Source organism: Zonotrichia albicollis, chromosome 17 (assembly GCF_047830755.1).
Source record: "Zonotrichia albicollis isolate bZonAlb1 chromosome 17, bZonAlb1.hap1, whole genome shotgun sequence".
Lineage (NCBI taxonomy): Eukaryota > Metazoa > Chordata > Aves > Passeriformes > Passerellidae > Zonotrichia > Zonotrichia albicollis.
In genome coordinates, this window is record NC_133835.1 from 3,232,746 (window position 1) to 3,248,121 (window position 15,376).

A 15,376-nucleotide genomic window follows, 5' to 3' on the forward strand; every position below is an offset into this window, starting at 1 on the left:
ATTAAAATATATAAGAAAGCTTTTACAAAAATGTGTATTAAAATATATATTATTATATATAAATATATAAATATATAAATATTAAATATATAATAATATACAAATATATATAAATATATGATATATTTTAATGATATATTTTAATATATATTAAAATATATATTAAAATATATGAGAGCTTTTACAAAAAGTAACTAAACAAAAAACATAAGACTTAAATCAAATAACATATTAGCACTTGTCAACTTTACTTACTTACTTTTGCAATACAGGTATACCTACAAATCAACCAAAAATGAACGTTGAAGTTACTTTAACCAAGTAACAAACTCAGACACATATGTTTAACCAATTCAAAGCCAGACCAACTCTTTAGGAGCTGTTTAGTGAGTGTACCAGAGCCAACCAAGGAGTGGCCAATACCCAATGGTAACAATTATTAGCATAAAGCTGCCAGTGAGATAAATCCCATCAGCAATGCCAGGGACATCACTGGCTGCCAGGGCTGCCTCTGCCCCTCCCAGCACTGCACAGCCTGAATGGGGCTGGGTTTCCCCCTCCCAGCTCCACCTGAATGCTCCTGCTGGGACATTTCACTGCGTTTCAGCTGCTCCCTGGAATTCCCAGAATAAAACAGAGCTGGTTTAACAACATCTATTAGCACAGTGCACAGTAGAGGTGATTTCCAGGATGAAAAACAAAGCCAAGGGTCCCAGCTCTGTCCCTAAACCTCTTGCTTTGAACTTAATTCAGTTGATTTCTCCTTGGAGTGGGGATTTGCACACAGAACAGAATCCCAAGGTCACTGAGGTTGGAAAAGATCTCCAAAATCACTGAGCCCAACCTGTGACTAATGCCCACCTTGTCACCAGCCCAGAGCACTGAGTGCCACATCCAGCTGTTCCCTGAGTATCTCCAGGGATGGGGACTCCACCACTTTCCTGGGCAGCCTCTTCCAAAGCCTGACAAACCCTTCCATGAAGAAATTCCTCCTGATGTCCAACCTGAATCTCCCTTGGCACAGCTCGAGGTTCTCTCCTCTTGTCCTGTCCCTGTGCCCCATAGCTCAGAAGGCTTTAGAGTGGATGTCCCACATGTAGAAAAAGGCCAAACTCCACCTAAAGCACAGCCAGATCACTTAAACAGGACACAGAATTGACCACAGCAGCCACAGGTGAAAATTAATCGAGATATTTAATACAGTGCAATCCATAGTAGTTTCTTAATTAAAATAATTGTGTGCATGTATCTGAATGGGTTATCAATTATCACAAAAAAGCAATAAACATTGTAGTGCCGTGTAGAAAAATGTACAACAGAACTTGAAACCTTCCCTACTTCCAAGAGAGTGTGGATCAACTGCAGATCATTCTCAGCAATTAAAATGGGCACAGTGACTACGTCGTTGCAGTGACAGACACAGGGCTGGCACACAGCAGTCAAGGGATATAAATAGACCTGGCAAAGAACTAAAAACCTAAAGCATTCTTGCACCTAAAACACAATAAAGAAGCCAATGGGGGCTTACGACTTTTCCTGGTTTTTAAATGCCTTACAAGACTCCTAGACACACTTAAACTGACTTAAGATTACAGAGTGTTTTGCAGCTTATTTCAATTCAATGTATGGCCCAAATTGAAGATGAAGATCCAGCAGTGGCAGGAGCACAGTCCCAAAGCTGAATGTTTGATTTTGCAAATACCTTTTCTACAGAAATTCAACCGTATCGACAGCAGGCAATTCCCCTGCTCCCCCTTCTCTCCTCTGGGCAGACTTTTTTCCATGCTATGCAGAAAACAGCAATGCAGTTCCCACTGCTCTGGGTTAAAATTAAAGATAAAGACATTTTGCTTATGCTTTCTCCTCAACAAAACACATTTGCACCCAGAATAGGTAACCAAAGTCTTTTTTCCAGCCAGGGGCTACTGTGGTTACATGGTTCCTGCCCAAGCTTCCAGCTCTTTCATGTCATCATCCTCTTCTTCCTCTTTCTTCTTGGCTGCAAAATCACAAAAGAGAACAAGTGAGTGGGAATCCTGACAGAACCCTCTGTGCAACTGAGGAATCAGTAAATGAAGCACCTAAGGCAAGCTGTGCACAAAAAATACATAAAACCTTTTTGAGCTGAAGTAAAAAGTGCTTTGCTGAAAGAGCCAGAAACTTCCTGAGTGGAAGAAAACAACAGCTCCCACGGGAAGATGCAGTGGGCATCAAAGTTCAAGTGTGATATTTTTCCATAATTTCCAAGCCTCTTTCAGAGAAATGCAACTTCTTATAGAAATTAATCTGATGTCTCCAGTATGAATCTCTTCCCCATCCACATGAAATTCCTTATTTCATCACTGAGTACTGTGAATGCAGGGAATGAGGTGTTTGGGTCAGGTACAGAATGTGGAGGGGCTGGAGAGCCCTGGGAACATCCCACTCCCCTCTCCTGTGCTCCCTGGATGTGGATGTGGATGGATGTGGATGTGGATGGATGTGGATGTGGATGTGGATGTGGATGTGGATGGATGTGGATGGATGTGGATGTGGATGTGGATGGATGTGGATGGATGTGGATGTGGATGGATGTGGATGTGGATGTGGATGGATGTGGATGTGGATGGATGTGGATGGATGTGGATGTGGATGGATGTGGATGTGGATGGATGTGGATGTGGATGTGGATGTGGATGGATGTGGATGTGGATGGATGTGGATGGATGTGGATGTGGATGGATGTGGATGGATGTGGATGTGGATGGATGTGGATGTGGATGGATGTGGATGGATGTGGATGTGGATGTGGATGTGGATGTGGATGGATGTGGATGGATGTGGATGTGGATGGATGTGGATGGATGTGGATGTGGATGTGGATGGATGTGGATGGATGTGGATGTGGATGGATGTGGATGTGGATGTGGATGGATGTGGATGTGGATGGATGTGGATGGATGTGGATGTGGATGGATGTGGATGTGGATGGATGTGGATGTGGATGTGGATGTGGATGGATGTGGATGTGGATGGATGTGGATGGATGTGGATGTGGATGGATGTGGATGGATGTGGATGTGGATGGATGTGGATGTGGATGGATGTGGATGGATGTGGATGGATGTGGATGTGGATGTGGATGTGGATGGATGTGGATGTGGATGGATGTGGATGTGGATGTGGATGGATGTGGATGTGGATGGATGTGGATGTGGATGGATGTGGATGTGGATGTGGATGTGGATGGATGTGGATGTGGATGTGGATGGATGTGGATGTGGATGGATGTGGATGTGGATGGATGTGGATGTGGATGTGGATGTGGATGTGGATGTGGATGTGGATGTGGATGTGGATGTGGATGGATGTGGATGGATGTGGATGGATGTGGATGTGGATGGATGTGGATGTGGATGGATGTGGATGTGGATGGATGTGGATGTGGATGGATGTGGATGGATGTGGATGTGGATGTGGATGTGGATGTGGATGGATGTGGATGTGGATGGATGTGGATGTGGATGGATGTGGATGTGGATGTGGATGTGGATGGATGTGGATGGATGTGGATGTGGATGGATGTGGATGTGGATGGATGTGGATGTGGATGGATGTGGATGGATGTGGATGTGGATGTGGATGGATGTGGATGTGGATGTGGATGGATGTGGATGTGGATGGATGTGGATGTGGATGGATGTGGATGGATGTGGATGTGGATGTGGATGGATGTGGATGTGGATGTGGATGGATGTGGATGTGGATGGATGTGGATGTGGATGGATGTGGATGTGGATGGATGTGGATGTGGATGGATGTGGATGGATGTGGATGTGGATGTGGATGTGGATGTGGATGTGGATGGATGTGGATGTGGATGTGGATGGATGTGGATGGATGTGGATGTGGATGTGGATGTGGATGTGGATGTGGATGGATGTGGATGTGGATGTGGATGGATGTGGATGTGGATGTGGATGTGGATGTGGATGTGGATGGATGTGGATGTGGATGTGGATGGATGTGGATGTGGATGTGGATGGATGTGGATGTGGATGGATGTGGATGGATGTGGATGGATGTGGATGGATGTGGATGGATGTGGATGTGGATGGATGTGGATGTGGATGTGGATGTGGATGGATGTGGATGGATGTGGATGTGGATAGGAGGGAGCAGCCTGGACACTGCCCCTCTCCTCCTTCCTGGTTGTTCCAGGGCAGAAAATGCTGCTCTTTGTAATAACCTGACAAATGCAGTTTCCATTAACTCAGCAAAAAATGTATGAACCGACAAATAGCTGCAATAATTCTGGAAAATGTAAAAAAAAAAAAAAACACCAAAGAGTGAAACAATTCCTGGTCCAAGTGGTGTGTGTCATTCCAAAAGAAATTTTTACATCAGGAAAACTGAGTCAGCTCCAAGCTCCAGACCCCTCACTTGCACAAGGCTGGAATTTGGTTTTCTAAGATCCTCCAGCCTCCATTAAACAATTTCTGCCTGAATTTCTCTTGACACCACCAATAACAGAATTCCTCATTCAGGCTGATCTGACTGAAGCCAAAGTCCAGACTGCTCCTGAGAAGTGGAAAAGCAGGAAAGCTCGTGGTAATCTCCCCTTCAGTGGATAAAAAGGAGGTAACAGTCAGCTCTACTTCAAAAGACACATTATTATTCCCAAAAAGACAATTACACATGAACCTGAACCATAAGGGACAGTTTTCCCTTTGGAGGTCTGACCATGGGAATCATAAGCAAACTTTTAATCCCAGTGTTAAGTCAGTTTTCAGTGAAAATCAATTTAGGTTCAAAAAATAAACCCACACAAAATCCCCACCCAACACCAGCCCAGAATCCCAATTTTTCCCAAGTGCCAGCCTTGGGGGCAGCTTTATTGAAGCAAAAAGTGCCACTTAATACATTAATGGAATTCATGGAATTCTCATTTCCACCCAAAAGCAGCTTAGCATAAATCCTGTGAAACACTCAGCTTTATGCTTGCAGCTTTTACTACCAAACACAATTTGTATTATTTTAGGGAGTTTCCCTAAGTTTTAGGCTGTGTAGGTCTTAAATATATCCACAATTACAACACCCCTTACTTGTGTGCAGCCACAAAATGCAAAGAGTAGATTTGGGTCCAGACATTGTGTTTTAAGACTGTTTAGAGAACAAACCTCATTAAATCAACCAGGCAATAAAAAGGCAATGCACTGGTTCATTTCATCTATTTCTCCTGAATTTGACAGTCTCAGATTTCAGATATTCTGATAGAACTCCCTCCCCTCTCACCAACTCTGGTCAGCAGCTCTGCCTGGTAAAACACAACCAGGAACAAAAAAAAAATCAGTGGTGTCAGAATAAGGAACACAGAAAACCAGAGGTAGTAGAATAAAACCAGATGAACACACAAAGTCAGTGGTGTGAGAATCAAACCAGAGGAACACCAGGAGCAGTGGCACAAAGCAGAACCTGCTGCTTCCCACACCCATCCAAGCCTGGAAAGGCAGCAGGATAATTACAGACACACTGACCAACTGGGATTATTTGCATCCACTGTTTTTTTTGGAGTTTTGTTTCCTGTTCCAAGTAAGGACATGGAATAGAACTGCAAATTCTGTAAGTTATTCATCATAGTCAAGCAGATTCAGCAAAATGGGCTTGCAAAGGTTCATATCCCATTAGTGCTGCCAGAGGTGGCCCAGCTCAGCTGAATTCCATGGGGAATGTTCATGCAAGAGGGATTTAAGAGCAGCTTTGAACCCTCTGTGTAAATACAAACATTGCTTGTCCATCCTCCAGGTAAAATCCTCACACCAGTTAAAATTCCCTGGGTATGTGTGGGCTAGGATTGGGATGACCCTGACTTTGGGAATGCCTGGTTTGGGTACTGCAGAGGAGCCCACAGCCTTCCCAAAGAGGGGACCCCAAGGGAAGATCCCCCAAAGGCCAGAAAAACAGGAATCAAATTAAAACCCAAAGGAAACATGGATCCATGGGGGAATGTGAACCTGCCTGGGACTGGATGAGCCTGAAGGTCTTTTCCAACTGCAATGATTTATGAGTTCATTCACTCTGCCCTCCCTTTTACCACCTCAGGGTGTCTAATCAAGATTTCTTGCTTGCTGGCCCAGCAGCACTGGGAAAAAAGCTCTTTTCTCCCACATTTCCACTGCACCCTGAGCATTATCCAGAGTACCTGGATGAGCTGGAGCAGAAAACAGCTGCTCCTGTGACAGGGAATGATTTTTGTGCTGTTTCTGAAAGGCAGGTGCCCCTCACAGAGAAATGGCAATCACTGGCTGTGATTTGGGATTCAGGAAGCAATTCCAAGCAAAATGTCTGTGCTGCCTGCAGCCAGATCTCCCAAATGCAAGGAGCAGGCAGATGAATAAGCACACTTTTAATGATGCAGGAGGTTGCAGTAAAGGTTGATCATACCTGGCTTGGAGGGTATTGATATTGAGGGCACGTTTGGTAGTGGTACTGTCTCCGGACCACTGATTTCCAGCAAGTTTTTGTCTAGTTCTTCTTGTTCTAGTTCCTCTAGCTCTGCCATGAGTTCATCCTAGGATTTCAAGGAGAAAAAAGAAAAAAAAGAAGGAACTATAAGTTATATTTATTACCAATCAGATATAGCTGATCATATTATTAAAGAAAATAGCACAAATGCACAGGGTCAGAGGAGTCTGATTCTGATGTGATTCCTGTACTCCATCTCCTGGAGGGAAAAGCAGAGGAGGGAAGAAGAAATCCAAGTCCAAATATTCTCAGGTCAAGCCATCCAGACCATTCTGAGCATAAAGTTCAGGTTACAGCCAGAAACAACTGCAGGAGAGATTTCAGAGCCCAGTCCTGCAGCCAGGCACACAGAACATGCAGATCTGCAGAGACAGATCCTGGGGGACACAATTCCTGCAGGGATTCCAGAGCCTTCACAAGAAGATGTGGTGCTCAGGGTTGGTGATGGGGCTGGCAGTGCTGGACCAGTGGTTGGATCCCTGATCTTCCCAACCCAGAGGATTCCATCCCTCACTGGTACAAAGAGAAGCAAATGAAAAGCCATACCTCATCAAATTCCTCCCCAAATCCTACTGGCTTGGAGATGGCTGTAGAGATCTCATCTGCCAGCTCTTGCTGCTCTGCAATGTCCTGCATTAATTCATCTACTTTATCAATGTCCCTGGAAAAGAAAGGAAAGAATTCAGTGTCAGCAGGCACCTTCCCAAGCAACACTGCATTTCCTGGCTTCTGTAGAAATCCCCACCACGGTGACATTTCCAAGGCCCTTCCCCAAAATACACTTTGCATGCAAGTCTGGGTTTTATCCCCTGGTCTCAACACAATTAGAGATGTATTTTTAACTCTTCCCTGCAAGTTATACAGACACCAGGGAGAGCTTCTGTTCTGCACCACTGATATCAATAATAATTTGCTCTCTTCCCTGATTCAACATTATTACATCCACAATATTTGCTTGTGGAGCAAGCACAACATTCCCATAATGCAGTTTTACCTTTAATTATTGCTACATACACCAACTCCACTGCAGAAAAACAAGTTTTAAGATCCCCTTTGAGGCTTAAAATTCTTGCTGTTACAAAATTGATCTGTAACTGCTGAAGGCTCCCATTTTCTTCAGACCACACTGGTGCTACCCAGCTTTTGGATAAATGTAGAAAACAGTGGTAAACTGAGGAAGCATCATATGTGTGTGTTTTGTTCAATTTTAGTTTAAGTGAGAGCCTTTCACAAGAAGGTTTTGCTGCTCCAGCTCCACCTTTGGTTTGGAACAGCAGATCTGACAAATGCCAAACTCCAGATCCTGTGGGAAGATGCAGGAGGGAGTGACTTACATGTTATCATGAGCAGCTTTCATAGCCTTAGCAGCAAAGCCCATGTTCTTGAGCACTTCAGTGTTGGTGTTGGCATTCTCCAGGGCTTCCCTCTGGAATTCAATTGTTGATAACGTGCCATCTATCTGTGCCAGCTGCTTCTCATACCTCTTCTTGCGCTTCAGGGCCTGCAGGGCAGCTGCAGGGCAAAGGACAGGGTGGCACTGGTGAGCTCTGTGCCCCAAACAGCCCCTCACACTCAGCACAGAGAGACATTCAGCATGTTCTGCTGTTTGTTGTCGACACAGATCCCCTGTGCTGCCCAACCCTTGATTTGCCATCCTTCAGGGGTGGCACAGAGGTGGCTGCTGCCCTTTGGCTGTCACTTGTCACAGCAGATGCCAGCCCAGACTCACTCCTCACACAGAGACAGTAAGGTCAAGTCTTTTGTCCTTGAGTGTGTGTGGCAGCCATCTTCACATCTTCAGTGTCATGCTTGCTATAAGCTACAAGAAAGTAAACTTTGGTGGGTGACTGGTTGATGATTTATCATCATGGTTTGTATTTTTGTTTGGGTTTTTTTGGGGGGTTAGTTCTGGGGTTAATTCTATGTTTGTTTGGGGGTGGTTGCTACAGCAAACAGAAAGCTTCAATATCCAGGCTCGTCCACCAAAACCAGCTTTGTTCACCTTCCCCCCATCACAGGAATGCAGCACTGCTGGTGCAGCTCCTGCCAGATGAGATCTCTGTGCTGCTGCAGATCCCCCTCCTGCTGAACCCCTGTTCAAACCCAAGGAGAAATGTTCCCTCAGCTTTGTACTTAGATGTGAAATACACATTCTAAAATTGTTGGTGTTTATGTCCGTTCTGTGTTACTCCTCCCAGAAGGTGTTTACACAACAGCCTGAGCTGGGAGAAGCCTCACTGGAGGTGGTTTGAGCAATCTGGGGCTCGTGGGCTGTGCAGGAGGAGCCCCCCAGGACAGGACAGGAGGGGTGGGAGGACGGGTCCAACCTGCCCCACCCACCCTGGGAGCAGCCAGCAGTGCCAACAGCCCACAGGACACCTGGGCAGAAATCATGGCCATTCCTGAGACACACAGGTGTGAAAAACACGCTCATTTTCTTAATTTAAGCTGAATAAAGGACTTTTTAAAAGTTTAAAGAAGTTTAATAGGAGATAAAGATTATAAAGCAAAGATTATTACAGCCAGGTGTGTCTGGCACTCAGCTAAGAGCACATTTGCTATTTTGGAAACACTTTTTATATCCTATTTTTACTGCATTAGTTACATATTTATAAACAATTATGCATGGTAAACTTTTTTCTTCAAATCAGTTTAAAATATATATCTGAAAAAGAACTATACTAAACACTTCTTAAAATTTACATATTTTAAGAAGTGTTTAGTATAGTTCTTTTCCAGATTGTTTTTGAAGCATGTGTATTCCTTGACTATGGTTTTAGTCTGTTTTTATTATAGTTTCAGGCATTGGTCCATATTGTCTTTAGATGGTGAGTGTTGACTGTAGTAGGTGTCTTCTTCATATGTTTATTGGATATACCTTCAAATATAGGCAACTAAATTGGAGGCCCTAGTCCCCAGTTTGCATGTAACTTGTAAAATAACAGAATAACAAAGAAAACAATTCAACAAAATACAGTGAAATTATGAAAAGAAAATTGTAAGGATTTCAATGGGAAAAAAAATCACCATCAGGTATTCAGTTTCAAGTTATTATCTAACTTGAAACAACTAAGTATAATGTACTATGTATACTTGATAAGTAACAACTTATTATCTAAGTATGTATTTTAACATAAGCATACTTTTATCAGAGATTTCACTACTATGTCTAAGCTTAATTAACAACAGAAATAAAAACTATATATTTATAGCAAAGTTACTTTAACAGTACACATATAAAATGCATTGTAATATTAGTGAAAAGCCAATATTATAATATGTGTCTCAGAGTCTCACAGCAGAAACTATTTCATGTCACACAGGACTGGCTCTGCTAAAAACCAGGCTTGGCCCTCCCAAAAGCTCAGGCACACACACCAGGAAGGGTGGCAAATAAAAGCTTTAAATCTTTCCATCTCTGAGAGACATTCTTTCCAAGCAGAATTTTTTGAGGAGAGCAGGAAACAAGGAGTAGGAAATCCTGACAATTATCCAGGGGAGAGGTTCCCTTATCTCCCCTGGCAGAGGGCTGCCAACTCAGGGATGTGATGAACAGGTTTATAAAGCTGATGGAGCCCACAGGCAGCCCAGGTGTTCTGGCAGATGCCACCCTGAGAAGGTAAAATCCCAAACAGAGCTCCAGCTCTGCAGCTGGTTATGAATATGCTGTATTTGGTTCAATTCAAATTAACTAATGTGTTCCAGAACAAAAAAAGCACTTTTTTATGGGAAGGCCCAGCTAAGGATGCCAAGTACACAAAGCAGCTCAGGATTGTTTAGGAGAAGCCAGTACAAACACCTCAACTGCTGCAAGAGAAGCCAAGGACCCAAACCAAACCAAAACAGTGAGTGCAAAACAAACGGTGCCTCTGCCCTGACTTTCCCTCCAGTGGTCAGAAAATCTGCCCAGTTTGGCCCAGTCCAACACCCCTGTGTGTGACAGGCCTGAGGACAGGGGGTGTGCAAAGGACAGTGTTTGATCTGCAGAATGAGGCACAGCACAAACATCCCAAACATCCCAGATGACACCTTGCTGGGATATTTGGGCTGCTTCATTCCACACTGATGGTTTCATTAAGGATATAGGAAGTTTTCTTACTCAGAAAGATTAAAAACTGTTAATAGCTGTGTTTATAGAGTGACAGGTGCTGGGGAAATGCCCCACAACAAGGGGATGTGAGAATTTTGTGCCTCATGGAGAATTACTAGCAAAACCAGAGATTTTATAGCATTATATAACATTATACAAAACCAAGTAAAATGTTACAATTTCTGTACAGCTCCCCACTCCAGCTTTCTCTGAGGACAATTGGAGTTTGGCTGCATTTCATGCAGTGTTCAAAACAAACTGCTCAGACACAAACCCTGCAGGGATCACTGAGTGATCACAAATTCTTATCAGGATCACAAGTTCTAATCAGGATTGTTGGGTAACCCTGTCCCTCCCATTCCCACCCACACCTCCTGTGCACCCCAACTGCCCTTCAACTGCTCATGGATTTGTAATATTTTCTGTTTCCCATCCCTTCAGAACAAGGAAAATACTTATTTTCTCCTCCCTAAGGCCAAAGATCAGGAACCTACTGAAATCTTATGAACTGCCAGAGTAACATGTTTTTGTTAAGTTTTTATTAAAGTCGAAGTTATAAAAACTTAATCTGAAGGGAATTACATTGGCTCTTTTTCTCAAAAAAAAAAATCTTTTTCCAAAATCACAAATAAATAAAAGTGTTGGAACCCTGGTTGCTGAGAATTTTAAGACTTTCTGTGCTGCCAGGCACTGACCCCCAAGAGAACACTGCATTGACCTGAAACTACAGAGAAAACTTCCAAAATTAAATAACAGAACTAAGATTATGAGTGGGTAGCTTGAATAGAAGTGTGTATATCACACAGTAGAAAAAGTTTAAAGTTTTATAATATAGTAATATATATAAAACAAGATAGAAGTTTTAGGGCAGAGACTAGTCCTTCTTCTTTACCTTCTTCTTCATAAATTTGAGTAGTATTATATAATTAAATTTTAAAAAAATCCACATTGCAAGCCACAAATAATTAGTTATTAAGTTAAAAGTAAAATTACTTTAAGTGTCATTTCTTAAATAAAGTTTATCCTTAAAAGACCTTCTAGAGAGAGACATACCTCTCCATTTTTAACTTATTAGAATTATGCACTACAAAACTCACAACTTAAGACTATAATATAAATAAGAACTAATAAACATCTAAGTCCAAACAAAAAATACATTTAATCCCAACCTTAACAACAAAAAAAAAATCCAAAAAAATCCTTAAAATAAGCACCAGAGACAGTGGGGTACAAATGTCCTGTAGCATTTTTAACTAATTAGAATTAAGCACTACAAAACTCACTATTTATAAGACTATAATATAAATAAGAACTAATAAATATCCAAAACAAAAAATACCTTCTCACATATTTCATCCCAACCTTAACCAAAAAAAAAACCCCAAAAAATCCATTAAACCCCAAAAAATCTCATAAAAATAAGCACCAGATACAGTGGGGCACAAACGTCCTGCAGCATTTTTAACTTATTAGAATTAAGTACTACAAAACTCACAAGTCATAAGACTATAACATAAATGAGAACTAATAAACATCTAAATCCAAACAAAAAATGCATTTAATTCCAACCTTAACAAAAAAACAAACAAAAAAATCCATTAAATAAGAACCAGAGACAGTGGGATACAAATGTCCTGCAGCATTTTTAACTTATTAGAATTAAGAGCTACAAAACTAGCAACGTTTAAGACTATAACATAAATAAGAATTAATAAACCTCTAAGTCCAAACAAAAAATAGCTTCTCACACATTTAATCCCAACCTTAAAAAACAAAACAAAACAAAAACAACAAACAAACAAAATATCCATTAAATAAGAACCAGAGACAGTGGGGTACAAATGCTCTGTAGCATTTTCAACTTATTAGAATTAAGCACTAGAAAACTCCCAACTGATAAGACTATAATATAAAAAAGAACTAATAAATATCTAAGTCCAAACAAAAATATAAACTTAACAAAAGAAACAAACAAATCAAAAAATCCATTAAATAAGAGGCAGAAGAGGGAGTGGGGTGCAGATGGCCTGCAGGAATGTGCAATACAAGAATGGGGTGTGTCTGAATTCAGTGGGCCAGGGCCTCTGTGCCCTCCCCAAAGCTGCTGTCACCTCCAGCAGCCCTGGCAGAGCTCCCCTCAGCACCCACACCCCAAAGGGCGCCTTTACTGCTTCCAAGGCAGTAATTAGAGGCAGAAATTCAGTTTACAGGCAGCTGTAATTGCTGTGGAGCTGCTTCGGCAGCACCTGTGAGCACACACAAGGTTACAATGGTTTATCCTGGCCAGCCAGAGTTCACTCTCATGCCCCAGCAGGGTTTTCTAGAATCAGCTGATCCCAGCAGTGACACAAACTCCTTATCTTGCACCCAAAGCCATGCAGGATTTCCAGGGCCAGCCTCTCCCAGCAGCTCCTGCACGGGGCCTGATACACAGAGTGCAGCTGGGCCGAACTCACTCTGCAATATCCCTGGCACATGAAAAACAGGACCATGGAGCTTACAAAACCTTACAAAATGCTGCTTTTACAAAATACAGGAGTAAAAGGTTTGTTCATCAGCATAAAGCAGACTGCAATGATAATTTTATACCCTGGGTTCCCCAAAAATACTCCCAATAGCTCTTCTGCCACAGCCTAATGGCCACACTCACTCTGCAATATCCCTGTGGCATAAAAACCAGGACCATACAAAACCTTACTCTGCTAACACCCTGCAATGCTGCTTTTACAAAATGCAGGAGTAAAAGGTTTGTTCATTTCTATAAAGCAGACTGTAATGATAATTTTAGACCTTGGGTGCCTCAAAAAGACTCCCAACAGCTCTTCTTGTGCCACAGCTGAATGGCCGAACTCACTCTGCAATATCCCTGTGGCATAAAAACCAGGACCATGGAGCATTCAAAAACATATTCTACTAACACCCAACAATGCTGCTTTTACAAAATACAGGAGTAAAAGATTTGTTCATCATTATAAAGCAGATTGTAATGATAATTTTATACCTTGGGTTCTCCAAAAAGCTCTTCCTCTGCCACAGCTCAATGGCTGAACTCACTCTGGAATATCCCCCTGCATAAAAACCATGAGGACCATGGAGCTCACAAACCTTACTCTGCTAACACCCAACAATGCTGCTTTTACAAAATGCAGGAGTAAAAGGTTTGTTCATCACTATAAAGCAGACTGCAATGACAATTTTATACCTCAGGTTCCCCAAAAAGCTCTTCTGCCACAGCTTAATGGCCAAAGTCACTCTGCAATATCCCTGGGACATAAAAACCAGGACCATGGAGCATTCAAAAACTTACTCGGCCAACACCAAGCAACACTTGCTTTTACAAAACATACAAATAAAAGGTTTCTTCATCAGCATTAAGCAGGCTGTAAGGATAATTTTATACCTTGAGTTCCCCAAAAATCTCTTCTTCTGCCACAGCTGAATGGCTGAACTCACTCTGGAATATCCCCAACATAAAATCCAGCTGCTGTAAGAGGGGATTTAACAGCCCTCAGCAAAAATATCTGATCATTCCATGGGCAGTGTTCACAGGATAACAGCAAGAATCTCCCTTTAAATAAAGAGTGTTTTCCACATCTCCTCCTTACCAGGCACACTGCTGGTTTGACTTGTAAGTCCAATGTGCAGCAGGAATTGCAAGCTTAAAAGATCCTCTAAAAAAAACCAACCAGCAGATAACAAACCTTAGCTGGACTTTATCTGAATTGTAATAAAGCTTTCAGAGAATACATATGACTGAGGGAAAAGCAGTTAGATATATTTGTATATAATTATTATTATAATTTAATTAAAGGTAATGCATTTAATACTTCCTGGGTGATTTCTGCCATCCATAAGTAGGCTCAAAATGCCCTTTTCCATATGACATTTTGATATATTAATTTTTATTATCAGCTGTGACAGGGATGTTGGAACCAATTTTTATTCATAAAGATTAAAATGATTGCCCCACAGAGCCCTGACCAGTTAAAATGGGTATCAATAGTTTATTATCTCTTTTTCACTGGCAAAGGAATGTAAAATTTCTGTGTTAATGAGCATCAGACTGTGATCTCTGCAGTGCTTTTTTACAGAGAAATCCTGACAAAGAAAACCCCACATCCAAGAGAGAAATAAAACTGCAGCTGAGTCCAGTCACATCTGGGCTGGCTGCTTCAATTTCTTGAATGTAAAACCTACCTAAAACTACATTCAAATAACATTTTTCAAGCTTTTTAACACTTAAAACCCTATTCCTTCCTCTGTGTTTTGGTTTGGTTTGGGGTTTTTTGGGGGATGGTTTGTCCTTGATTGTTGGTTGGTTGAGTTTTTTTATTTCCAGTCTTTGATTGAAGTATAAAATACTGTTTTAATTGTCTATATATTTGAATTTCTGTGGTAAATACTGTTTTAATTGTCTATTTATTTGAATTTCTGTGATAAATACTGTTTTGTCTATATATTTGAATTTCTGTGGTAAATATTGTTTTAATTGTCTATTTATTTGAATTTCTGTGATAAATACTGTTTTAATTGTCTATTTGAACTTCTGTGATAAATACTGTTTTGTCTATATATTTGAATTTCTGTGGTAAACACTGTTTTAATTGTCTATTTATTTGAATTTCTGTGGTAGAAATTGCAGCAGAAGTTCTGCACTCCTGTTTGACCACGGAGATTCCCAAGAATTGAGGGTTTCTCTGGGATGCCACCATGGCAGGTGACAGCAGAACTCTGTCACTGTTTCACACCCAGAAATGAAAAGAGCAGAGTCCCTCAGCCACC

General features: G+C 41.6%; 1 protein-coding gene across 1 annotated transcript in view; it reads right to left on the minus strand.

Annotated features, from left to right (window-relative positions):
* Positions 1-1,175: 1,175 nt before the first annotated feature.
* The window catches only part of CHMP4B (charged multivesicular body protein 4B), a 28,958-nt gene continuing 14,757 nt past the window's right edge, over positions 1,176-15,376 (minus strand). Inside the window, exons 2-5 of the mRNA XM_074553496.1 lie at positions 7,839-8,016; positions 7,051-7,165; positions 6,424-6,550; positions 1,176-1,999 (exon numbers count right to left, since the gene is read on the minus strand). Coding sequence (XP_074409597.1) covers positions 1,932-1,999; positions 6,424-6,550; positions 7,051-7,165; positions 7,839-8,016 — 488 coding nt within the window. The 3' untranslated portion in view covers positions 1,176-1,931. The remainder of the gene's footprint in view (positions 2,000-6,423; positions 6,551-7,050; positions 7,166-7,838; positions 8,017-15,376) is intronic.